A 27,776-nucleotide genomic window follows, 5' to 3' on the forward strand; every position below is an offset into this window, starting at 1 on the left:
GTGAATGGTGACTGCAGCCATGAAATTAGAAGACACTTCCTTTTTGGAAGGAAGGCTATGACAAACCTAGACAGAGTATGAGAAAGCAAAGACATCACTTTGCCAACAAAGGTTCACATAGTCAAAGCTATGGTCTCTCCAGTAGCCATGTATGGATGTGAGAGCTAGATCATAAAGAAGGCTGAATGCTAAAGCTTTTGAATTGTGGTTTGGAGAAAACTCTTGAGAGTCCCTGGGGCAGCACGGAGATCAAACCAGTCAATCCTAACGGAAATCAACTGTGAATCATCGGAAGGGCTGATGCTGAAGCTCCAATATTTTTGCCACCTGATGTGAAGAGCTGACTTATTGGAATAGACCCTGATGGTGGGAAAGATTGAGGGCAGGAGAAGAGGGCAGCAGAGGATGAGATGGTTGGATGGCATCACTGACCTGATGGGCATGAACTTGGGTGAATTCCAGGAGATGGTGAGGGACAGGGAGGCCTGGTGTGCTGCAGTCCACGGGGTTGCAAAAAGTTGGACATGACTTAGCAACTGAACAACGACAAATATATTTAAAGATGACACAGTTATGGTAGGCACACACGTGTGACATGATGGATACCTGGCTTCAGTTATATGCTGAAACTGAAAGTCGCTCAGTTGTGTCTGACTCTTGGGACCCCATGAACTACCCAGTCCATGGAATTCTCCAGGCCCGAATACTGGAGTGGGTAGCCTTTCCCTTCTCCAGGTGATCTTCCCAACCCAGGGATCGAACCTAGGTCTCCCACACTGCAGGTAGATTCTTTACCAGCTGAGCCACCAGGGAAGCCCACAGTTTAATGCCAGTGTTTCTTAAAGTGCGATTCCTGAACCAGCAGCAGCATCACCTGGGAATTTGTTAAAATGAAGTTCTAGGGCCCCACCCCAGACCAGCTGAATCAGACACAGGGGGTTGGGGCTCAGAAAACTGGGTTTGAACAAACCTGCAGGTGTTTCTGCTGAGTGCTCTGGTCAGAGAATCACTGCTTTTTGCTGTCTGCCCACCTTTCTCCTGCTATGTAGCTACAACTGCTGAGTAAACAGCTTCTCACTGTTTATAATTCTGCAGCTTTGATTCGTAGGCTGCTTGATGCTTTTGCTCATAAGAACCCACTTCATCTCTAATTGCTGCACACCAATTTACTTTTGTTTCCAAACATACTGCAGCTGTACCAGCCACTGCACACTGCGCCTCAGGGCGCACCTCCCTCCCTGTTTAGTGACCCTTCTCTGGCTCACTGCGGAAGTTGTTAACAAGCATCCTCTTCATACAGTCGACCCCCCAGAGATGAAATGCAGCAACTACTGCAAATCAGCTGCAGCAAATGGTTGAATTTAAAAGTATCATTGTGTGATACAGGCATGCTAACGAATGCCAGACTCACTTGAAGATAGCACTGACAAAATTTTTCCAAATGCTGATGTGTTATTTCTAATTTTTTATGCTCGCAAATAACACTGGATCTGTTAATTAGGGTCAGAAACAGTCGGACATGATTCCTGCAACTTAGCATGCACACACTGTTAGTTATTATACTACAATTTTAAACTTAAAAAGCATTTGGAAGTACTGGGTTGAAAAAAATAAGATAACAAATACCCTTCTGGAAATATTTAAAAGTCATCTTTAGCAGTAAATGTAAATTTTTCTGCTAGCAGCTGGTCTTCGGTAAAAAGTTCACTGTACAAGAGAGGGATTTTTTCCTTTTTCTCATTCTCCAATTCATCTCTTTCAGTTTTCCTCACTAATACAGAATGGCTGTCAAGTTACCTACACAAAGGAATTATACTATCCTGATTTTGTTCTATGGCTAAAAAATGAAACATTTACAAAATTCTTTGTAACAGAATTATTCATAACTGCCAAAAAGTGGAAACAACCCAAACATCTGTGAACCGATTAGGACAAAGAAAATGTGTTTATCTATACATTGGAATATTATCCAGCCATAAAAAGGAATGACTTACTGATTTACGCTACATTGTGGATAAACCTAGAAAACATGATGTTCAGTGAAAGAAATTAATCACAAAAGGCCACATGCTGCATGACTCCATCACATGAAATGTCCAGAAAAGCGGGCAGAGAGTGACTGCTTGTGTGTACAGAACTTTTGAGGTTAATGGGAATGCTCTGGCATTAGTAGTGTTGACTGTGCAACTCTGAGAATACACTGAAAACCCACTAAATTGTCCATTTTCAAAGGGTGCATTCTATGGTACAGGAAGTAGATCTCAATTTTTAAAAGCTGCCATATTTGAAAATTTATTTTTAGTATCATTATTATAAATAAGATACATAAGAGAACTAGATTTAGGAGTAACACACGACTAGATAGAAATGCTAGTAAGTCTGCCCCTTATTATAAGTGGTTATGAATCACTTCTGCTGGATTTTTATTGGGAAAATTGGATTACTGGATTAAAGATGAGTTTTCTCACTTGCTTATGAAGTATAAATGTGGTTCATTAAATTAAAAAAATCAAATCAGTGTGTCTTTCTGTCTGCATAAGAGCAGGCAGGAGCTGCATAGCTGGAAGGGTCGTTGGGGCCTTATCTGGGGAGCAGGGAGCATCCTGGCTGTGACTTCCCTGGAGGGTGATAAGCCTCCTTCTCCCATCAACGCTGTACTCCACATGGTGCTTCTGGACCACTCTGACCACTAGCTCACCAGAGTTAGCTGGGATGGTCTGCAGAACTGCTTTCTATCATTTCCCCCATTGCTTCAGGGACACTGTTAATTGTTCTAATGCCAAAGGCTTTTATAGGCAAAAAGAAAAAGGCATTGTAAATGAGTCTTTTAGCAAAGGTGAACTGAAAAACAGCTGCAAAGAACAACTACTGCTGAAATCCAGAGGTAAAAAAAAAAACAGGAACCAAATGAGACAGAAAGGAGGAAGCCAGTGAGCATGGTCACCACTATCGCAACAAGACAAAGGACAGATAATTTTTTCCTCCCCAAAATTAGAAAGTAAAATAAAGTGTGTCTAATACACTCACCCTGACTGTGGCTTATGAGACTATAAGGCAAGCTGCCTGCCACCAAATTGGCTTCTAAGTATGTACTTGCTCCTTCTTCCTTTTTAGTGCGCGTGACAAACTAATGACCTAAAACAACAGTTTGAGCTTCAGACAAATAAGCAGAGGAGCAGAAGGAACGGGCTGTTCTCAGAACAGAGGTATTGAGCATCAAAAGGTCAAAGGAGGTTGCTGCAGCAAATTCATGCCTCTCATTCAGTAAAGATTTTAAAGTGTATTTGCTGGCTGCCTTAGAGAGTCTCCCTGGTATTTGAGAACCGCTAAAATATGCAAGTATTTTTTAAATTTGTCCAGCCCATTATCTCCAAAGAGTTTTATGACATTGGACCTGGACCCTTCCTATAAACAAACACTTAAATGAAAACCAGGAAAAAGGTACTCTCTCTGTTATCCTCCACCACCCAGTATCCATGGAGACTAGCATCCATTTAGTCTCATCATTTCCTGAATTCCTCAACCACAATGACCGTCAGCCGTTCTTCTGAGTATTCCCTAGGATGTCATCACTCACAACTGCCCTACTTTGAAACCTTGTTTTCCAAGATTACTTTTCCTTCTCAGTTACTTCCAGCGCTATAGATTCCTTTTACATTCCTTTTAATACATCTACACTTTGGCCTCATTGATGCACTGAGACCATAGATGCAATGATCCTTCTATTTTCTCTATCAGTGTCCTCTTGGTTCTGGCTTCTTTCTTAAACCAGGCTAGAATCCCAGGATCCATCACTTTAGCCATTTTCTGGCTACTCTCTTGCTGAATGTCTTCTGCCTTACTTGCTACTAATTTCTTACTTTGGCCTCGCTGGGCGGCATGCAGGATCCTAGTTCCCCAACCAGGGAATCAAACCTGTGCCCCTCCTCTCCCACAGTGAAGTCTTAACCACTAGACCATCAGAGAGGTCTCCCTGCTACTAATTCCTAACTCAGGAGTCAGCAAAACTTTGATATAAAGGACAAGATAGGATATCTTTTAGGATTTGGGGTTCATATGGTCTCTGTTTGAACTACTCAGCTCTGCTGATGTGGCACAAAAGCAGCCAAAGACAATATGCAAGCCAAGTAGTATGGTTGTTTTCCAATAAAACTTTATTTACAAAAACAGGCAGTGGGCAAGATTCGGTCCAGGCTGAAAGTTGGTCAATCCCTGTCGTAGGCCTATTTCAATTTAAATATCTGCCTTTTTCATTTCTATCCCCAGGATGCTCATCACAGGAAAAAAAAAAAAAAAAGCCCAGACCTGAAAAACTGGACCACTACAAATTACTGCTCCTCCATCTTCTCAGAGTCTCAGCAGCTCCTTCTTCCATTCTCTGCAGTGGCTGTTCTAAATTTTTTCCAGTTTCTTCATGGAAAAAATGAAACCACTCCAAACCCTCAGGCTTGGTAGGTGACCCCAGACAGTAAGATACGGAGGCCATGACATATAGAGTGCGGCCCATGAATGTTCAGGACATTCAATTATTAAGAACAATAAGACCCTTCCCTCACATCTGGTACACCCTTTTTCCTCCTTCCTTATGGGTTCTCAGCACGAGGTGACTCTCTTTCTGGTCTGGATTCTAGTCTGTCTTCCCCATATCACCCTCCGTCTCAGGACCTTTCCTCCTACCTTGCTCACCAGCTCTTGTCTGTATCACTCACCTCAAATCTTTTCCTTCAGTCAACTCATTGGAAAAGACTCTGATGCTGGGAAAGATTGAAGGTAAAAGGAGAAGGGGGCAGTAGACGATGAGATGGTTAGATAGCATCACTGACTCAATGGATGTAAATCTGAGCAAATTCCAGGAGGCAGTGAAAGACAGGGAAACCTGACATGCTGCAGTCCATGGTGACTTATAGAGTCAGACACAGCTTAGCAACTGAACAACAACGACACTTTTAACACTAGAATTTAAAATAAAATATATGGTATTTTCTATTTATCCACGTATTTATAATTTCTTATAATTTCTAGTGCTATCTTCCCCCCGACCCCGCCACAATTCACTGGGGTCTTCCCCTAGACATATATTATGGCTTCAATCACTGTGGTGAGATCTACCGGGTCCCCATCCTGGGTGGCAAGTTCTCTGGACACCCTCAAGGGCTATGCCTGCATAGAGCTCGGCCCAGGCCACCATGGAGCTGGACAAGAGCATCTTTCAAGGCTGGGTCATCAAGTGCTGCCCAAATGGACCAACTTACCAGGGATCGGCTCCATGGACCACAGGGGCCTTCAGGAACACCCAGGTGCCAGGAGGAGCCTTCCCCCACAGGAGCCTCTAGGTCAGGGCCCGTTCCAGACTGTGAGAATGGAACCAGGGGTGTGGAAGAGTCTCACCATGGTTTTTACTGTGTTGAAGCGAGGACCCAATTTTGAAAGTGGGGCTGTAGCAGGGTCAGGAGTTAACACAGCTCTACTTGGGACCATTTACTCCAGGCAGAATAACTGCTCCACCCTCTTCATTCGGCGGGAGGACAGTGCGGACCCCATGCCAAAGCCATCGGGCACCCAGCAGGGCACAGGGTAGGCCTGCCATGGGGGCCAGTCTTGACTGTGGAGGGCAAGGGGCAAAGCTGCAGATAGGTGAGGCCCAGGCAGCAGAGGTCAGCTCCAGTAATGTGTGTCTTATTGGTCAAGGTGTACGTCAAGGTTGTATATTGTCACCTTGCTTATTTAACTTATATGCAGAGTACATCATGAGGAACGCTGGGCTGGAAGAAGCACAAGCTGGCATCAAGATTGCTGGGAGAAATATCAATAACCTCAGATATGCAGATGACACTACCCTTATGGCAGAAAGTGAAGAGGAACTCAAAAGCCTCTTGATGAAAGTGAAAGAGGAGAGTGAAAAGGTTGGCTTGAAGCTCAACATTCAGAAAACAAAGATCATGGCATCTGGTCCCATCACTTCATGGGAAATAGATGGAAAAACAGTGGAAACAGTGTCAGACTTTATTTTTTTGGGCTCCAAAATCACTGCAGATGCTGATTGCAGCCATGAAATTAAAAGACGCTTACTCCTTGGAAGGAAAGTTATGACCAACCTTGATAGTATATTAAAAAGCAGAGACATTACTTTGCCAACCAAGGTCCGTCTAGTCAAGGCAATGGTTTTTCCCGTGGTCATGTATGGATGTGAGAGTTGGACTGTGAAGAAGGCTGATGGCCGAAGAATCGATGCTTTTGAACTGTGGTGTTGGAGAAGACTCTTGAGAGTCCCTTGGACTGCAAGGAGATCCAACCAGTCCATTCTAAAGGAGATCAACCCTGGATGTTCATTGGAGGGACTTATGCTAAAGCTGAAACTCCAATACTTTGGCCACCTCATGCGACGAGTTGACTCACTGGAAAAGACTGTGATGCTGGGAAAGGTTGGGGGCGGGAGGAGAAGGGGACGACAGAGAATGAGATGGCTGGATGGCATCACCGACTCTGTGGACATGAGTTTGAGTGTACTCCAGGAGTTGGTGATGGACAGGGAGGCCTGGTGTGCTGTGATTCATGGGGTCGCGGAGAGTCGGACACGACTGAGCAACTGAACTGAACTGAACTGAATTGGTCAAGAATTTGGGCAGAGTTTATAAATGGAATATGAGACTCCTTCTGAGTCTCCCTCCCTTTCAGGGTTTCCCTTATAACTTTTCAACTTTGTTGTCAGTACTGAGCTCTCTCTTTTGACACCTCAACCTTTATGAACTGAATAGTATCCTCAAGGTCTTAATTTCAGCTAATTATTTTTCTGCTTTGGAATTCAGGAATTCGCTTGATTCCTTTGTATAGGTAGCAGTATTCTATTCTGATGAAATTCCTCCATCTTGTTTTTTTTTTTTACATATATTAATCATAATTATTTTAAAGTATGTATCTTATAACTTCAGTATCTAGATTATTTATGAGTCTGTTTCTATTGTTTATTTTATCCTGTATTTCTGGTCATTTGTTCATTTCATGGTATGCCTGGTAATTTTTTGGCGAATGCCAAACCTTATGCATGAAAAATTGTAGCACCACTCAAGAAAGGGTTTCAGTGTCTTTAGATACTTTGCTCTAGTTGAAGCTGGGTTTCAGCATTTGGGAGGGCTGTTCTATTTCCAGGCTGTCCTTACTCCTAGAATGTACCTCTGATGCACAGGGTATAACCTTTTAGAGGGCCAGCTCAGAGGTTAACGCGTCTGCCTCCAAAGCGGGAGACCTGGGTTCGATCCCTGGGTCGGGAAGATCCCCTGGAGAAGGAAATGGTAACCCACTCCAGTATTCTTGCCTGGAGAATCCCATGGATGGAGAAGCCTGGTAGGCTACAGTCCACGGGGTTGCAAAGAGTCAGACACGACTGAGCGACTGAACAGAACAGAACAGCTGAAAGGATGGCGTATTTATCAGAGACCCTACAATTCTGCATATCCTAAACTCCAACCTCCGTCTCCTCAGCACCGCAAGACTATCAGAATTTCTTGTTAGCTTGTTGGCTTCTTCCCATTTAGTCTCTAGGCATGTTATCCAAAACCTGAGCCGTTTAGCAGCAGGCAAAAGTAACAGTAAGAAAGTACACAAAGACTTGTGGGCTTTTTCTCTGTGATTCCTCCCCTCTGAAAAATATTGGCCTCTTAAGTCCCTGACACCTTGGAAGCCCCAAACTCCAACCCTACCTCCCAAGCTCAGTGAGATAGCAGAAAGCCCAGGCTTCTTGTGTTTCCTTGGCTTCTATCATCCTGCTCTGCTAACAGGCAAACACCTCTCGTGTTTCCTTGGCTTCTATCACCCTGGCTCTGCTAACAGGCAAACAGGCAAGGGGGAGAAAACTGAGACACTCCTCAGATGCCAACTGCAGGTCCAGGCCTCCTCTATTTCTGATCTGCTGGCTATACACTGAAGAATCCCATGGTCCCCTCTTTGGGTTTGATAATTTGCTGGAATGGCTCACAAAACTCAGGACCTTGCTTTACTTACTATGTTGGGTTTATTATAAAGGAACAACCAAATGGAAGAAATGCACGGGGCAAGGTATGGGGAAGGGACACAGAGCTGCCGTGCCTTCTCCGGGCGGTTGTTCTCCCAGAACCTTCATGTGCTCACCAACCTGGAAGCCCTCTCAATTTCATGGTCTAGGGTTTTTACAGAGGTTCCATTACATAGGCATGATTGATCAAATTATTGGCCCCTGATTTTTTTTTTAACTATCCATCACTGTCACCTGCTTGCTCTTTTTTGAAAAGCATTTATTATTTGTTTTGTCTGCTCTGGGTCTTCGTTGGAGCATTTGGGCTTCTCTAAGGGCTTCCCTGGTGGCTCAGAGGTTAAAGCATCTGCCTCCAATGCGGGAGACCCGGGTTCGATCCCTGGGTCGGGAAGATCCCCTGGAGAAGGAAACGGTAACCCACTCCAGTATTCTTGCCTGGAGAATCCCATGGACGGAGAAGCCTGGTAGGCTACAGTCCACGGGGTCGCAAAGAGTCGGACACGACTGAGCGACGGAACGGAACGGAACGGAACTGTGGTGTAGGCTTCCAGAGCATGTGGGCTCAGTAGCCGCACATGTGGGCTCAGTTGGGATATGTGGGATCTTATTAATAGTTCCCTGAGCATGGAGTCTTATCCTTTGGACCACCAGGGAAGTCCCCATTGGCTTTTGATTGATCAAATCATTGGCCATTCCTTCTCCTCTCCCCAGAGGTTGGGGATGGAGTTGAAAGTGTTTATGATGAATAACAGAAAATGCCTCTTTCTCTCCTATCACTCAGCAAAATGACAACGGTTTCAGAAGCTCCGTGCTAGGAACCAGGGGTGAAGACCAAGTATACATTACTTATTGCATCACAGAATCACAATCCTTTCCCCTAGGAGCCTGACCATCAGGTGTTTTCTACCTTGGTTGTTTTATAATGATTTCTAATAGTTTTCCAGCTTTAACCAATATTATTGGTGGAGGATTAGACTAATGCTATCTACTTCTTTATAAGTAGGAGCAAAAGTCTTCCTTGCTAACTGGTTTTAGAGGAACTTCTTGTAATTTTTCATAATTAAATATACTTGATATACAAGCTATGACCAAAAGTATTCTCAATTTTCTTTTTGTGGTATTTGTGGAAGAAATGAACCGAAGTAACAGCTTCCCAGGGGACAGCATGCATATGAGCTAATCATAACATGCACTGGCTATTATAACCAGTACTAATTGGTTTCTCCGTCAGTAGTCTCAGCAGAAAAGTTAATTTTGTGACAAAAATAAGAATTAGTTTTATTTTTAGGTACTCAATTAAAAAAAAATTCTGGGATGAGCAGTAAGAAGAATCTCTTACTAGTACTGACCTTACTAGCATTAAGGTAAGTTTCTTTAACCTCAAACAATTTTGCTTCCATTGTTTGTATTTATATTGTACTTCTGACCTGAATTTGAGGCAGTTTAAAGGATTTATATTTTTAAAGTTCATATTTTAAAAATTATATTTATGAGTTGCTGCTGCTGCTGCTGCTAAGTCACTTCAGTCGTGTCCGACTCTGTGTGACCCCATAGACGGAAGCCTACCAGGCTCCCCCGTCCCTGGGATTCTCCAGGCAAGAACACTGGAGTGGGTTGCCATTTCCTTATCCAATGTGTGAAAGTAAAAAGTGAAAGTGAAGTCGCTCAGTCGTGTCCGACCCTTAGCGACCCCATGGACTACAGCCTACCAGACTCCTCCATCCATGGGATTTTCTAGGCAAGAGTACTGGAGTGGCTTGCCATTGCCTTCTCCGATTTATGAGTTAGTAAGCATTATTATTACACATGAGAATCAATAAACCACTTGGTCTTTGAAATGAAAAAAAGTCAAAGTGTTAGTTGCTAAGTCATGTCCTACTCTTTGAGACCCTGTGGACTGTAGCTGGCCAGGCTTCTCTGTCCATGGAATTCTCCACGTAAGAATACTGAAATGGGGGTAGCCATTCTGGTCTCCAGGGAATCTTCCCAACCCAGGGACTGAAACTGGTCTCTGTCACTGTAGTCAGGTTCTTTACCATTTGAGCCACCAGGGGTATGCACCAGCAAATGGGTTATTCTTTTACTAATTAACTCTACAGAAGAAAGTAGAAATTATAAACTGTAGGATTTAACAACTGATGGCCAGTGACCTGGGATCTCAACTGGCTCTATCCTTTATCAACCAGTCTAAACAATACTGCAACCCTCTCAATGTTTTGTAAGATAGAAGAGGGAAGAAATTCTCTACTCCCCGCCCCCACTCCTTTTTTTGTAATCAGTACACAGCTCTTTTAAAAAAGGGAAAACACACACATACATACCCATATGGATGTATGTGTATGCATACACACCAATATACACACTAATCACTCTCTCTCATATAATTTTAAATAAGTAACCTAAATGTTTGACAGGAAGCTCTTATTTAATGCTAGTTCTTTCCAATTTGTTCTGTATCAAAATTGCTCAGAATGTGGACTTCACTCAAGCACATGTAACCATGATGATGATCTGGCTATTGGCCCTTTTTAAAAGGGGCACTTTCCCAACTCAGAAGTACCTCTTTTCATACCAATGGGTGGAGAATAAGAGAAGGCAACAAACCAGGAGACAGAAAGCAAAGTAAAAGAAGAGTACTTCAAAAGAGGGGTTTCTTGTAGACTCACCCCATGTGGCTAAGGTCTTGAGGTTTTCATCCTCCATCGGAACCAGGCCGCACTGTGTTGCTTTCTGATGATCCTTACTGATTACAGTCTCTTTCATTGGGTCAAATGTTGTGAATGAGGGAGAGACATACAGTGTCTCCACAGAGGCCTGGTTACGGAAAGTAGAATCTGACTCTGATGTCCTTAAATGAGGGCCAATGAACTCTTCTTGACTAGATGGCCAATGTGCTGGCAAAGTCGTCAACGTGTCACAGCTTTTTGCAGCTGGTTGCTTTTCTAAAGGCATTTGCAAAGGGTTTCCTGTGATGGTCTTTGTAATGGTACTGCCCGAGTTCTTGTCCAGACTCACATTTGTCTGCAGAGATGGGCTTTTTTCGGAGGGAACAGGCACAGCATCTGTAAAATAACAAATGAAAGAGCTATAAAAATAATAAAATGGAAAGTACTCTATGTCAAATTCATTGCACTTTGAATAACTGGATATTTTATGCCATAACAGAATGCCCTGCTGTTTAGTCAGTTCCGCCTTTTCACTGGTTCTATTCTGTCTGTTTAAAGTGTACCCAAACTTAAGTGATGACTAGGCATTCTGTGGCTATCTTCTCTCTCTCTCCTCACTGAAGCCAAGGCCAGGCAAGCTTCAAATAACTTGTCTTTAAATATTTCTCCCTTCACCCACTTATCCATCTCTGAAACCACTCTATTTTTAGTTCCTTCAAACTTTCATCTCTTACAAGATAAACTAGAGAAAACATGCCACCTCATACTGGTCTATCCTCACAGAACCCCCAGCTACAAAAAAGTCTTTTTGCCCCAAAATAAAAAATGTCTTCTCACCCCAGTGTCTATCCAAGGCCCATGAAAGAAAATCACTCTCTTAGATAGCAACCTGATTTTAATAGTAACTCGGTGGGAGCAAAGAACCAATTTTTCCAGAACCGTCGTGATGATTATTAAAACGTACGTTCCACTGGGTCAGGGACCTTTGTCCTTTTTATTTGTTATATCATCAAAGTACCTCAGATATAATGGGAAAAGTACCTGGAATATAACAGACAAGTAATATTTACTACAAATCAAAGGGATTGAGAGAATGGAGGGGAATTGAAATTTATCTATTGAATATGAATTATGAGCCTGGTCCAAGTTTCTAGATGTAAATTGTTATCAACACTTTCAGTGCTACGGATTTGTTCTTGAATAGTTTCATCTGAAATAGTATATGGAAAGAAAGAAAACTGAGAGAGGGCAAAAGGAAGATTGTCTCATTTGAGCTCCCCCAAAGAAAGGAGGCTATGGGAATTGTGCAAGTTGCTGTGAAGTGTTTACACGTCACAATGTTCATCACAATGTACCTCACAGTGAGCAGTGAGATGCTCATTGTTATCACTTTCAGGCTATGAGTTATTATAATGAAATGCAAATTTTCTTTGACTCTAACCTTCTTTCCCATTTCATCCACAGTTGGAGGCTAACCTGGGCAAAAGTGCTGCTAGTTCACCACAGAATCAGACAGTTCAAGAAACCTAAATCATTACCTCTACCAGGAATTCCGTTTTACCCCCCAGCCCTCTCATCTCCGGACATTTTCATACTTAAAAACTCAGTTTAACTCTCACCTTCTCTACAAAGCTTGCCCTGATCTCATCTTTCCTCGCTCTATCCTACTATTGTTTATCTTACGGTATCTTGTTAGGAGCCCCGGTGAGCAGTTGTAACACGTCATCTCGTTAACTATTAATACAAGTCTGGCTGCCTCCCTGAAAACAGGTTCATTGAGGAGACCTCACTAGGAGTTTCCTTTGAACCCCAGCACCCAACAGTGCCATTCCCATAGGATGTGTTTGATAAATGCTTGTTGAGTGGAAGGCCAAACTGAAGCACAATGATGAAAAAGGTAATGGCTTTGTTTTTTAAATTGAATATAGTTTAACTATATTATATATATATATAGAACTATATTCAATTTAATCACTTAATAGTGATTAGAGGAAACAGAAAATTGGTAGATAAAAATAACATCTAAAATATTCCAGGTTTTCATATGATCATGTTATATCTAGAGGATAAAGTTTCTGTTTAAAAGATTAATATATTCTTAGTAGAATATGAGATCAATGGTATCCCACAGTGCATGTGTGCATCACCATATTTACATAAAAGCATGACTAAGAAGTGAATTTTAGTCAAATATTTTTCCATTGACTTTCATTTTTCTTAGGAGAAAAATCTTTCTATAAGTAATGAAATCATCTTGAAATTTAGCAACATGTAAACTAAGATAATTCAGCATGACAGTGACTTTCTGATGACTATATTCATAATAGTACTCCATCTAAATCTAAAGAAAGAAAGAAACTGAACTCTTAAGACACTCCTTGAAACTCATTCCTCTGTGGATGCTTCAAGAGAACTCTGCTGCCATTCCTTCATCTCACTAAGCAATCTTTTCAATATTCTTCCCTGGCTCTGTTTCCTCTAAAATATAGAAAGTCTATCCTTGGCCCCTTTCTCTTCTGCCTCTACCATATCCCAGGGCAATGTCACTTATTACTGCTCTTAAAGGAGGATGAGATCCATCACCTGTATGCAAGTAATTCACACATTTTAATCCTCAGCTCTGACTTCTGCTGAGTTCTAGCCCCCAGTACATACCCATCTCTCTGTACAGGGCGGTCTTACTACCCTCCAGCCTCCTCACCCTTGGGTGCTTGTTTTACCTCTATTAATATGACCAGCAACTTCCCAGGCATGCAGGTTAATTTGGAGCGCAGTTGCTACTACCGCCTCTAAGAGGTCTCCCCGCCTGTTCCCTCAGTTCATTCTGCACGGTACAGCCAGAGTGGCCATTCCAAACTGAAAACCTGCTCATGTCACTTCTTTCCAGTACATCTTCAAACTACTTAACAGGGTTTACAAGGCTCTTTATAAATCAGTCCCCATTCACCTCTCTTGTCTCATTTTGCCAAGTCGTGTCTAAGTCTTTGCGACTCCGTGGACTGCAGCATACTAAAACTGTACGATTCTGCCTAACCTCTCCCAGCTCTTCACATTCACCATGTTTCTTTCGGTACCAAGTCTTTGCCCATGCTGTTCCTTCTGCCTGAAATGCTCCTCCCTCTTTATACCTGATTCCAGCTTCCAGGCTGACGGCCATTAGGTGGACATACACTTTCGCGTCTCTGGTTTCATGTCTCTCTGTGCTCTTCCTTCAGTCTAGAACATCCTCATCCTTACCCTTCCTCTCTATCAAAAACCTTTCTACTCTTCTAAACTCAATTCAAATACTGCCTCCTTGGTGAAATCCTTTATATACCCTCCAAGTTAAAATGAAGTCCTCTTTCCTTTGTTCTGCAAGATACAATGGGAATATTCTTGTTTTCACTTATCATTTCAAATATTTACAGCCCATGGAGTCGTGAAGAGTTGGACACGACTAAGCATGCACACACATCATATTTCAAATATTATTCATTCATGTGACAGATATTTATTAAGTATCAGTATGCGGCAGGCACTAAGCTCTGATGTCAGCAATGAACAAATCTTGTTGTTGACACCTTGTTAGAGCTTGTTGACAGCTCTGGCACCCCCTAGAGTTTAGGCACCCACTCATGGCACATATCGTGTTCAACTTGCTCAATCCATAAGTGACTGGCAGAGTACCTAACACTCACTTGATAAATGTTTGTTCAAGGACTCTTCATTTGGACGATCCAGTTGTTAAAAGAAACATGAGTGGAGGACAAGAGATGTCTTAGAGGACATTCTAATTCAGTCCTTTTGTGATGCACAGGAGAACCTGAGATTTCCAGAGGTCAGGTGACTTGTCAGGCTCACAAAATGATTCAAGGGCAGAAGTAGGACCAGAACCCCAAATTCCTGATTTCTAAGTCAATGCTCTTTTTATTAGAGGGATATGAGAAGGAATAAAGAGAACCAGCTGCACCAAGTACTTCTTGACCAACCACTGTTGTAATGGTACATAACTGAAATGACTGGAGCTTTGGGATCAGGACATTTGTCCCTGGGGCTGCCTGTAGGGATGTGGGACCCTACAGAGGGGGACGGAGTTAAGTACACAGTTGGCCTATGTATCTGTGCCTGTTTGTCTTCTCCCAGGAAGGGGCGTGCATGGGGCAGATTTTTTCTTCGATTCATATGAAGAAAGAATAGCATTTATGGAAAATTTTCAGAAGCCCAGGAGAACCTGTGGGGGTTTGATGGAGAACAGCAAAAGGTTTGTCTTTTTATGCTTGAGCACAAAGCACAAAAGTGGATATTATGTAAACACTAAAACGCTAAAGGGATTGTTTCATGCGGGATTCCTGAATTTCTCTGGGAGAGAATTTCCGTGAGTTCCACTGAAAGGCAGAGAGGAATACAGAGTGAATTAATTTGGTTGGCTTGCTTTATCTGGTTTCTCATTTTCTTTCCATTTAAACCTGAATGTCAAAAAGCTTTATTCTCAAGTATCTATCCAGCAAACTCCTGGATGGGAAGTCTACAATTAAATTATGAGATTGTACTCAGTTTCTTTATTGTAGCAGTGCTTTACACCTGCTAAAATATTTGATTAATGCAAAATAGGACCTTGAAATGTCAGTCATATTAAAACTGGTTTGGATATTCCTGATAGTTATCTTTAGGAAGAAGCTGATTCCCTATGTAGGACATCAAACAGCAAATTTAAATACAGACTAGCACCAAAATGTCTGAAGCAAGGGGAAAAAAAAAGACAGGCAACAACACAACTCCATGCTTTGAGACTAAGGACAAAAGAGAAATAGCTACACTGCCAAAGGTACTGGAAAATGTTTTTGCTGGTTCAGAGACAATGATGAAATCATTTTTAAAAGAGAACATCAGATTTAATTCTGAGTTGAGAAACTTTGCCTACAGACAGGAACATTCCCATACTGGTAGCTCTTTTACAATTTTCAATAATTCCACTGCCTTGTTTCAGGTACTATAATCATTGCAAATTATTTTATATTCTATTATACTGTGGATCTAATAATGGGTGCTATATTCCAGCAGTGCTATTGCTGTGATCAATTCTCCTGTTGGTTGGATACACGGTATCTAATTACAGCTACAAAGCAGAGAGCTGGCAAGCATGACAAAAGATGGATGCCATACCACGTCCTCCTGTAGTTTAAAATTGTGTAACTAAAGGAGCTTCTACTCTAGTAATTATGTTAATCAGAGAAAATAGGACCTGAAGATAATAAGGCTATTTTGCTAAGAGGCCACAGTTATAAATTATTAACACAGAGGGGTGATTTGAATTGCTCATTAATATATTTGTTTAAAGTAGACAAGCTATTAATTTGAAATGGATATTTAATGTGAAACTTAAATAACATGTTTGACATGAAAATCTTAATATATTTACCTTACAATATTTACATAAAGCCCCAAATAATCATTATAAGGCAGCACAGCTATACTCTTCCTACGATCTATGTTAAGTGTGTGTATGTACGTGTGTGGGGGGGGCAGATTCATATACACACAGTTGTAGATTCTGAGAATTTTTTATCATATATCATCATACTTAACTGTAGTATATATATCTCGAAATATTAAAATAAGGAAATATATTTGGAATTATAGTTATGAAATATGCCAAGTATATTTAATACTTCTTCTGATATATATTTGAGGTAATGGCTTAGCTTTGCATAGAAAAATAGAGATATGGACACATTTAAAGGTGATTTTCTTTAAAAATCATCAAGTGGGACAGCTGAAGACTTTCAGGCCATGAAAATGGATTGTAATGTTGTGCTGTGAGTGGTGAGTTCAATGCTAATGAAGCAACTGTATAAAATAAAGTGTCTTGAGGCAGGAACACACATAAAACAAGGTTATGTGTTGATCGGCTGGCGGTGATGTTGTGACCAGAGATCATGGGAACCTGAGTCCATTTCCCAGGAGCAGGAATTCAGGAGGGAAGGTGTCAGTGTTTGTCGTGACCTCACAGAACCAGACTACTGTATGATCAACTTGAGTAAACCCTGCCCAACACTTTACTAAGTTGATTGTACCACCAGAGGAGCTTTTAAAACTCCCCTGGGTCAGGTTACATCAAGACCAGATAAATTAGCACCTCTGGCAAGGGGACAGGGACAGCGGTCTTAAAAGCCGGTGTGTACTGTCACTGATAAAAGCACCAGGAGAAGAGGCAGGATGGTCACAGCAACAAACAGTGGCTAATTCCACCCCCAAAAAGAAAATGCATCACAATGACTGGATTACCTTGGGTTGGTCAGAAAGTATGTTAGGGTTTTCCTGTAACGTATCATGGAAAAGCCTGAATAAACTTTTTGGCCAACCCAATAAAATAGGTACTGGATGCTTATTATTAAATTTTACACCATAGTTATGACTTCACCAACAGATTATCATGATCAAAACTGAAGCTCTAAATATCTTCGGGAAGCTGGTGATCATTACCTATACTGACGTTTTCCGTCTTTTAGGCTGGAATTTAAGTGGATCCAGTCTCTGGCAGGCCAAGGTCTCCATGTGCTACAGAGCATACTCCAGGCTGACTGCAATGGGCAGGGGCCTGAAGGCGCAAGTGTTTGTGACCATCCAACCAATCCTTATAATCACAATAAAACCCTGCATGTGACTCCAGGAGAGTAAAATATTAAGCAGAACTGGGTCAGGAGTCTAATTCTGACGTGACTTAAACATACACAGTGTTTGAAATGGTACCTGGCCCACAGTAAACAAATGTGGTAAACTGTACCGGTATCCGGGACAGTCTAAACAAGTGGCATTATGAAGGACTGGCTGCCGTGGCCCTGTCTGGAAGCAGATGGGGACCTGAACACACCAGGTACTCCCCCTTCCCCCCAGAAATTTCTGCATTCGCAGACCACAAAGCATAACGTAAGACTTTGTGAGCACTGGTTCTGGTATTTGAGAACACGGGAGCTGGTGTGCTGTGGAAAGATGACGTTGAAGAATTACAGTTGTCAAACATTTTCCCCATAGATGTACAGACCAGTGATAAAACTATTTTTTACCTTAACACTGAGTAAAAATCATGCCTAAGTCCGAAATACTGCAACAAAAATTTAAATATAATTTAAATTGTGAATTCAAAAGCAACTGCTATTTCTCATGGAGCATGAGTTACTCAAAATAAGCACACATGAAAACCTCTCATTTATTAAAACTTCACAAATTATATATGTCCCTTTGGAAAATACCTTACAGAATACCTAAGATGCTAGGTACTGCTTCTCTTCCTTTGGCAGAGGGGGATGGTCCTTGTTCTTACAGCTTTCTGCTTATACATATGCATTTTAATTGAAATATAATCGATGTGCAATATTATGTGAGCTTCGCGTGTACTACATAGCGCTTTGACGCTGGCATACATTATGAAATGATCACCATTGACCAGTCTCGTAACCATCTGTCTCCATATAAAGTTATGACAATATTATTGACATTATTCCTTATGTTGTATGCTACACTCCCATAGCTTACTTATAACTGGAGGTTTGCACCTCTTAATCTCCTTCACCTGTTTCCTCCACAGCTTACATTTTAATAATATTATTTACAACACTGTATTATAATTTATCTATTGTTTCCTTTGCTGTTTTTATTTCACATGTTTTCATTCATTCATTTTTGCAATGGATATATTGAGGATGGATCATGTACTGTATATTGTGCTTGAAAATACAAAAGTCAGCAGAATTAGACCAGAAAAACCTTCAGACATTGTTAATTCATTGGAATTATAAAATACAGAACATAAAATGACCACAGATATATTTAACTTCTATAAAGAAATAAAAACTTGAAAACATGAGCAAGAAATAAGAAATTATAGCAATAGAAACAAAGGACTTTCTTGTTGGTCCAGTGGTTAAGATTCTGCGCTTCTAATGCAGGGGGCTAGGTTCAATCCCTTGGTAAGGAACTAAGATCCCCCATCCCACATGTCACAGGACATGGCTAAAAGTAAATAAATAAATAAAACCAAGCAGATCTGACAAAGATCCAAATAGACTTCTGTGCTGTGCTGAGTCACTCAATTGTGTCAGACTCCTTGTGACCCTATGGACTGTAGCCCACCAGGCTCCTCTGTCCATGGGATTCTCCAGGCAAGAAAACTGGAGTGGGTTGCATGCCCTCCTCTAAAAATGAAAAATAAAATAACTGAAAATTTAAATGTAATTGGTTGATTTAAGCAGCAGATTAACTCCAGTTGAAGAGAAAACTGGAAACTGGAAGACAGGTACAAAGATTCAAACGCACAGCACAGAGATCAGAGACAGAGGCAGTACGGACGCGAGGAGTGAGAGGCGCTTCGTCCAGGTATCCAGAGCTTCAGCTCTCCTTCCAGGCTCCAGCTGCCTGCCCCACGGCGACTCAGGCATTCTCAAATACCTCAAAGGTTCCCCCACACACCAGGGGCTGTCCCACCTGGCTTTTGCTCTGGCTGCTCTTTTACTTTTCTTTCCCTCTGTCTTCTGGAGGTAGACTTAAAGGAACAAAGCTCCTTCTTACGAGCTCACAGGAGCGGGTGAAGGACAGGTAAGGAACAAGGGTCTGTCTCTTCCTCACTGGTCCCTGCTGTGGTCACATACTGTTGGTGGTCACTGCTCTTTCTGCTGAGGTCTCTCTGCCCTCCAGGCAGCCCTAATGGATAGGACCCAAGATGACCATGATGGCTCTCCGTACTGCCAAACCCACCTCTGGGCAGTCCCCTGCTCTGATCAACTCTGGGGCACAGGCCAAAACCAACTCACCAGGCCTCAGTGGCTTTACTGCCAATGTGACTGGTCAGTGTCTCTCTCTCCAGGCCAAAGTCAGATCCTGGCTAAAATTCCAGGTATGAGTCAGGCACCAGTTCCCCAACTCCAGGGAATATATCTGAGAGCCCCTCTCACTGGGACTGGGGTGACTGAATAGCAGTCTCTTCACTGCTTCTCCAGAGGTGGGGGTGTGTGTGGAGACTCATGGCATATGGCATTAGCTCCCTCCCAAGACATGCCCTGTATACAGACAGTATTGATAGTAACATGAAGAGGGAAAATCAAGCTCCACTATTTCCATTTTGTTAAAACTGCTAACTTCAGGGAAATGAAGCTGTAGCTTGAACATGCTGGATATGCTGGACTGTGATCAACAAGAACGGCAAAATGATTAACTACTAGATTTCTCTCTGAGTTTTATTAAGGGATTGGGCATGTTTGATGACCTACATTCAAGATGTGCCATTCTTTTTAAAATAGTAATAAAATTCTCAGATCTCTGAAATGCACTGTAGACATAACCACTATCCAGAAAGCACACATAGAATCTTTAACTAGGTGTCTCAAGGAAAGACTGATTAAAGAAATAGGAAAAATAATTCTTAGGTGGAATTCAGTTATTCTAGTGTACTGATACTCAATATTTCCAGAACAAATACAGAACTCCACAATGCAACTCTTACTATTTCCCCAAACCTGTTCTCTCCTATCCTCCCCTTCTCAGTAAATGGCACCGTCACACATTCTCTTCACAAAGGCAGGAAACTAGGAATCATCTTTGTTTCCATCCCTTTCCTCATGCTGACAACTGACCATCAGGAGATCCTCAGGGTTGAACTCCAAACTGTATGTCAAATTTGCCCACTTTTCCCCACAGCCACTGCCCTGCCTCAGCCCAGGTCATCTGGATGGTCTCCAGAGCCTCATCATTGGTCCTTTTGCTTTTGCTTCTCTCCATAATGCATTTCCCCTTGGTTTATATTGGCAACCCACTCCAGTGTTCTTGCCTGGAGAATCCCGGGGACGGGGGAGCCTGGTGGGCTTCTGTCTATGGGGTCACACAGAGTCGGACACGACTGAAGTGACGCAGCAGCAGCAGCAGCAGCAGTTGTTCAGTTGCTAAGTCATGTCTGACTCTTTGCAACCCCATGACCTGCAGCACACCAGGCTTCCCTGTCCTTCACTATCTCCTGGAGTTTGCTCAAATTCATGTCCATTGACTTGGTGATGCCATCCAACCATCTCATATTCTGTCAGCTCCTTCTTCTCTTGCCCTCAATCTTTCTGAGAATTGGGGTCTTTTCCAATAAGTTGGCTCTTCGTATCAAGTGGCCAAAGTATTGGGACTTCAGCCTCAGCATCAGGCCTTCCAATGAATATTAAGAGTTGATTTCCTTTAGGATTGGCTGGTTGGATCTTCTTGCTGTCCAAGGGACTCTCAAGAGTCTTCTCCAGCACCACATTTCGAAAGCATCAATTCTTCGGTGCTCAGCCTTAACTCTCACATCCGTACATGTTAAAGTTATGAAAAAGTTCCATATCTGTACTGAAAGAACCACAGCTTTGACTAGATGGGCCTTTGTTGGCAAAGTGATGTCTCTGATTTTTAATGTGCTGTCTAGGTTTGTCATAGCTTTTCTTCCAAGGAGCTGCTGCTGCTAAGTCATGTCAGTCGTGTCCGACTCTGTGCCACCTCATAGATGGCAGCCCACCAGACTCCCGTCCCTGGGATTCTCCAGGCAAGAATATTGGAGTGGGTTGCCATTTCCTTCTCCAGTGCATGAAAATGAAAAGTGAAAGTGAAGTCGCTCAGTCATGTCTGACTGCGCGACCCCAAGGAGCAAATGTCTTTTAATTTTGCAGCTGCAGTTACTGTACACAGTGATTTTGGATCCCAAGAAAATAAAATCTGCCACTGTTTCCATTTTCCCCCATCTATTTGCCATGAAGTGACGGGACTGGAGAGCCCAGAGGAAGAGCAACAACCCTGTTTCCAGCATGTCAGGAAAGGCTTCCTGAAAGAAGCAACATTTAGTTGAACCCTAAAGATTCAAATGAATAGGAATGGAGAACAGAGTAAGGGGCATATTCAAAGTGTGAGAGAACATGGCATTTTGGCAAGTTGCTCAGCATCCACTGCTAGACCACTGCATGTGATGGAGAAGAAGAAGGTCAAAGGTAAGCTGCAGAGGAAAGCAGAGGCCAACGAGGAAGGAGTTCAACACCAGGCTAAGGTGTTAGACTTTATCCTAAGGGGAGCTTCTCAGAATTCTGACCGGATCAGAGCTGCATTTTAGAAATGTTCTTAGTCTCCAGTTCTGTTTTGACCCCTGACCGCTCTTCCTAACTTGCTCTCCTCCAATCTTTTCTTACCACATCCACAGTCATCTTCCTAAAAGCAAGGAAGATCTGGTTATCTCATGTCCTTGCTTAAATCACTTCAAAGGCTCCCCATCATTATCCAGACACAACTGAAACTCCAACAGCACATGCTCGCCTTAGTCCATTAGCACTGTGATAACATAGTACCACAGATTGGGCAGCTTAGAAACAACAGAGGCTCACAGTTCTAGAGGCTGAAGTCTGAGGTCAGGGCACCGGGAGAGCTGGGTTCTGCGAGGCCTCCTTTCGGGTAACAGACTGCTGACCGCTTACTGTGTGTGCAACTGGTGGGAGGACGGGGGAGCTGTGTGCAGCCTCTGGGGAGGATCACCAATCCCATTACGACTTCCTCTTCCCTGCCCCCTTGTCCTCTCCCACACCATTCACTCAGCCTCAGATATTCTGCCTTCTTCCCTCACTTGGTTTGGCTGACTCTGTGTAATAGGCAAAACAGTGTAGTGAAGTGTTTTTCAAACTGTAGGTTGTGATCTGTTAGTAGATTATGAGATCGATTTTGTAGGTCACATCCAATATTAAAAAAAAATTGTCTAGAATAAAATAGAACGGATCAGAGCACATTTCCAATAACTATTGCAATACTACTGTTTCTGGTGAGTATTTGTGTGTACTGGGTGATTACACAAAAGGAATTTTGGACTGCAGATCACAGTTAAAAGGTTTGAAACACATCAGCATAGGCTCGGGGATCAGACTATTTTGGTCTAAATCCTGACTTTGCCATTTCCGAGCTCTGTGACCTTGGGCAAGTTATTCAAAAATTCTGTGTAGATTTTCTTCATTTATCTCATAAGACGGTTTTGAAGAGCAAATGAATTAAAGTGCATAAAAGTATACCCAGTACACACACATGACACCAGGACTGACAGTTTAGTCATTACCTATTCAGGTTCCTGAACACCGTTTTCTCTAGAAAGTCTCCCCTAACATCTGAAGTCAGTCAGGTGCCCTCTCGTGTGCTTCCCTGCCCACCCTTTATCCTGACACTTTCCTCATCTGTCTGATCAGACCTGATCAGTCCTGATTAGACCCTGGACTGGAAGCTACATAAACTCAGGGATCTTGTCATCATCACATATCCAGCAGTTGGCACAGGGCCTGACACACAGTAGGTATTCAGTAAATAGCTGTAGGATGCATAACTCACTCACTTGGAAACAGATACATAGCCATCTGTTTCACTCAAATAAAGTCAAATTGGGACGTATACACCGCAGGTGTCACAGTCATTTGATAAAGAACCTGTCACCTTAGTTTATATTAAGACTGTTTCTCCTAATTTGAAATCTCAGAGAGTTATATGATATTTTTATAATACATGCACTTGTTAGTAATGTAGAAAAAGATTTAGGTGGGATGGCTCTTGATCTAACGTGCATAAATAATTCAAAAGTCAGTGTTTCTTTTAATCATTGCAATGATGAAAAGAGTCGGCCAGTGCATGACAAATAAAAGGTGACATCTTTAAATATAGTTTAAAGATGTCTCCATCTTTCTCAGAGAAGGCAATGGCACCCCACCCCAGCACCATCTTTCTAGTCTTTTAATTATTTAATTGACTTCTGCAGATGATTGTGGCTTTGCCCTATTCATTTTAGTAAGAACCTTTCACAGTTCCATTCATGTCAATTTTTCATGCACGAATCATGTTTTCCAGATTTTTGAAGTTAATAAGGTGGGAACACTTAAATTTCAAAAAAGGTTTTAACTGAATTTTCTCACCAACCATATAATATACAGTTACTATGTTGATAACCACTCAAATTTCTGTAGTCATTTCTCCAATTAAAACCATACTTTGCAATACTCTGATGATTGACAGAAAGACACTTTCAGGGAAATGTGAAAGCATGGAGCAACCGCCCTCAAAATGGAAACCATGAATGCAATGCACCTAACCCATAAGCAACGGCCTGAACAGCGTCATAAACACCTGGAAGTGGCGAAGAGCAGAGTTCACAGTTACAGCAGAGTCACCATACCCTGGGGTGGTCCGCAAAACCCCCGAATCAAATGATTCTCTTACAAAATCAAAGAGACACACAAGCGATATAGCGCATCGGATGATGCTAAGTGTTTCCAGGAAAATAAAGCAGGAAACAGGGAGAGGGTGTACCAGTGGAGGTGGTGAAGTGTTAGTTTTTAATACTGTGTTCAGGAAAGCCTCCCTAGGCTGTAACATTCCAGCAGGACCTGAAAAAAGTGACACCAAGAGCCAGAGAAAGAGTCAGAACACTATGTGTGTGGGGCTCAGAAGTGGCCTTCAGAAGAAACGCACTCCCCTGGCAGGCTGTGAAAGGAAGCTTAAAGGCTCCAGGAGATGGGACTGTTGGAAGGGATCTATTACGTGCAGTGTGCTCAGACTCCTTCTAACTGCCCTGGAATAAACCTCTTCACCAACCCACTAGAAACTATTGTGACGGCACACCAGCATCACTGCAGAGCTTGTAGTGGTTGTCACCTGCGGGCTAGAGATGACCGTAGGGATGCAGTGGGACTGGGTTCCCTGATCGCAGTGGGGATAACGGCATCCTGGAGTGGTAACATCTTAATCTTAGAGACAAGCAAGGCACAAGAACCTCAGCAAGCCACAGGGATGCAACAATATCAGGATTTTTGTTTGTATGTTTGTTTTTACTTTCAGGGATACATAGTAATGGTTAATGAATGACAGGATGAATAGAAAATAGGTGGGCAGCCTACGAAGTGCTGCTCTACATGAAAAAGTGAAAAAAGTGAAAGTGAAAGTCACTCGGTCGTGTCCAACCCTGTGCGACTCCAAGAATTATATAGTCCATGGAATTCTCCAGGCCAGAATACTGGAGTGGGTAGCCTTTCTCTTCTCCAGGAGATCTTCCCAATCCAGGGATCGAATAGAGGTCTCCCACATTGCAGACGCTGCTCTACATATATAGATGGAAAACCTAGTTAGTGTCATTACGGGAGAAGTCATGGCCTTTTACTCAATTCCTAAACTGAAGCCACTTCACAAAGCCAGAATCTCCTGCTTGAGGGGAAGGTCACATCCCCTTGAGAAAGAATCCCGAAACGCCCACCTCAGGTATATATGGTAAATCTCCTAAACCTTCCTTAGAGTCACAATAGTGACTCTCCTTGGAAAGGGAAACACACAGAACTCCCCAGTCTTGTTAGATACTGGCTTTTAACTGACACTAATCTCTGGAGATCCAACAATGCCATTATGCTCTACTAAGTAGGGATTTATGGAAATGAGCTGACACATGAAGTCTCCACCTAGGCTCCAGCTCACAACGGGTCCCGTAAAACCTCAGCCCTACCTCCAGTATTTCCATGCTCTCAGAATATATAATGGGAATAGATACACTTAGTAACTGGCAGAATCCCCACTTTAGTTTCACAGCCCGTGGAGTTCAGGCTATCACAGTTAGATGGGCCACACAGAAACCTCAATAATTAATTATACCTCCTCACTCCAAAAAATATTTTTTGGGAAACAGCAGACATTAGCGCTACCATCAAAGACTTAAAAGTTATAGGGGTGGTGAAAAGCCAGATGGTTTGTAGAGAATGACTAGAGATTATTGCAAATATAATCAAGTTGTGATGCCAATTATATTTGTAATCCCAGCTGTGGTATCTTTCCTAAAGCAAGTCAACACAGCCCCTTGAATCTTACGTCCAGTTATTGGCCTAGAAATGTTTCTTTCAAAACCTCTATTAATAATGAGAATTGGTCTTCATGTGGCAGAGACAGAGTATACCTTTACTGTCTTGCTTCAATCTCTTTCATCAGAGACCAGACAGACCTGGATTTCCTTGATACCCCACAGAACATCACACTGGTCCTTTACGTTGATGATACAATGCTAACTGGACTTAATAAGCAGGAAGAAACAAGCCCTCTTAGCACTTCATGCATGCAGACGTAGGAGATAAATCCTCAGAATGCTCTAGGGTTGCAACATTTGTGGAGTTTTTAGAGTATTCAGTGGTCTGTTTCATCTTAACATATCCTCTCTAAAGTGAGAGACAAGTCGTTGGGACTTCCCTGGTGGCCCAGTGATTAAGACTCCGTGCTCCCAATGCAGGGGACCCAGGTTCCATCTCTGCTCAGGGAACTAGATCCCACTAAGAGCCCACATGCTGCAACCCCAGATGCAGCTGGAGAAAAAAAAGCAGTGAGAGGTAAGTTGCTGCCCCTTGAATTATCCAACACAAAGAAATAAATCACAGTAAAACAGGTGTCTTGGAATTTCAGAGGCAATATATACCACATTTGGGTGTGCTGCTCTGACCATTTACTGCCATTTTTTAGTAAGGATCAAAGCAAGAAAAGGCTCTGCCACAGGCCAAGGCCACTGCATAAGCTTCTCAGACAGCTGGACCATATATCCTTGAACCAATGCAAGTGCCTGATGCAGAGAAAGATGATAAGCAAAGCATCTCGTGAGCCCCAATAGGAAAATCGCAAAGCTGACCTCTAGGACTCAGGAGTAAAGCCATGTCTTCTTTTACCTACACTTCAGGACACCAAACAACTATGTGCCCATCATGTAACGGGTGTTATCTGGTCTAGAGGACAAAGAATTGGGACATGCACAACAGCATTCTATTGTAACATCAAATGGAATAGATGAGTCCAAACCGAGCCAGAAGGCCTGTGGAAACTATACAAACAAATGGCTCAGACTCCACGAAATCTGCTCCCTTATTTACTACTCCCCACCTCGACTTCCACCTCTGACCACGTGGAACTGCCAAAGAGAGAAGAGTATAGGTCTGGTTTACAGATGAATCTCAGGAATGCCAGGAGTAGCCAGCAGCAGTTTACTGCTAAATCAAAGCCTCACTCACAAGTGCCCTGAAAGAGCAGGAACATCCTCCAGAAGACAAAATTGCAAATAGACGCACACTTCACATGGAAGGCAAGAAGCAATTCATGGTCGATGGGGGCTATCAGGGACCTGGAAAGAAAAAGATTGGAAGATTAGAGACCAACGCGTGTCTTCAGGGTGTATGTGCACACCGTGTGAAGACATTCATGTCCCACAGAAGTGCCTGCCAGAGGACATTCACTGCAGAAGAGGCTCTCAAAACTCAGATGGGCAAGACACTGTTTAATGGACATCAACCATCCTTTTTCCTTAGTCACTCTAGTGGCCATGCAGTGGACTTTGGCCGTGTGGTAGGGGTGGAGACTACGCATGGGTTCAACAACATGAGCTTTCTGGCACCAAGGCGACCTGGCTACCATAGTTGCTGAATGCCCAACCTGTTAAGAGTAGAAGTTAATGATATATCCCTAGCATGGCACCATTTTCCAGGAAAAGCAGCCAATTACCTGGTGTCAGGTTGATTATATTGGCCCTACTCATTATAAAGGGGGCAGTGCTTTGCCTTCATGAGGAGACAGATGTATTCTGGGTAGCCATTTGCCTTCCCTGCCTGCAGTCCTTCTGCTAGCACCATTATTGAAGGTACAGAATACTTTATCTACTTTCATATCATCTCACAAACAACCCTACACAAGTTATTCCAGCATATAAACAAAGAGCAAATACTTTCCAAATCTTTTTATGAGTCTGGCAACATCTCAGTATCAAAACATAACAAAGAAAATATGAGAAAAGACAGTCTTGGTTAATTTCACTCATGGATACAAATGCAAAACTCCTAAATAAAACATTAGCAAACCAAACCCAGCAAGATATATAAAAGATAATATATCACCACCAAATTGAGTGTATTACAGAAATTCAAGGTTGTTTCAACATTTGGAAATCAGCTAACTTACCAAATTAACAGCTTAAGGGAGAAAAACCTATAACCATCAATATAGATACTAAAAATTGCAATGGCAAGCCACTCCAGTACTCTTGCCTAGAAAATCCCATGGACGGAGGAGCCTGGTAGGCTGCAGTCCATGGG

At 42.5% G+C, this 27,776-nt stretch overlaps 1 protein-coding gene across 1 annotated transcript in view; it reads right to left on the reverse strand.

Moving 5' to 3' along the window:
- ENTHD1 (ENTH domain containing 1) overlaps positions 1-27,776 on the reverse strand; it is a 98,961-nt gene that overhangs the window by 4,518 nt on the left and 66,667 nt on the right. Inside the window, exon 5 of the mRNA XM_055395397.2 lies at positions 10,675-11,070. Within this exon, the coding sequence (XP_055251372.1) occupies positions 10,675-11,070 (396 nt within the window). The remainder of the gene's footprint in view (positions 1-10,674; positions 11,071-27,776) is intronic.

Source organism: Moschus berezovskii, chromosome 6 (genome assembly GCF_049115385.1).
Source record: "Moschus berezovskii isolate FMDL1 chromosome 6, NW_MosBer_1.0, whole genome shotgun sequence".
Lineage (NCBI taxonomy): Eukaryota > Metazoa > Chordata > Mammalia > Artiodactyla > Moschidae > Moschus > Moschus berezovskii.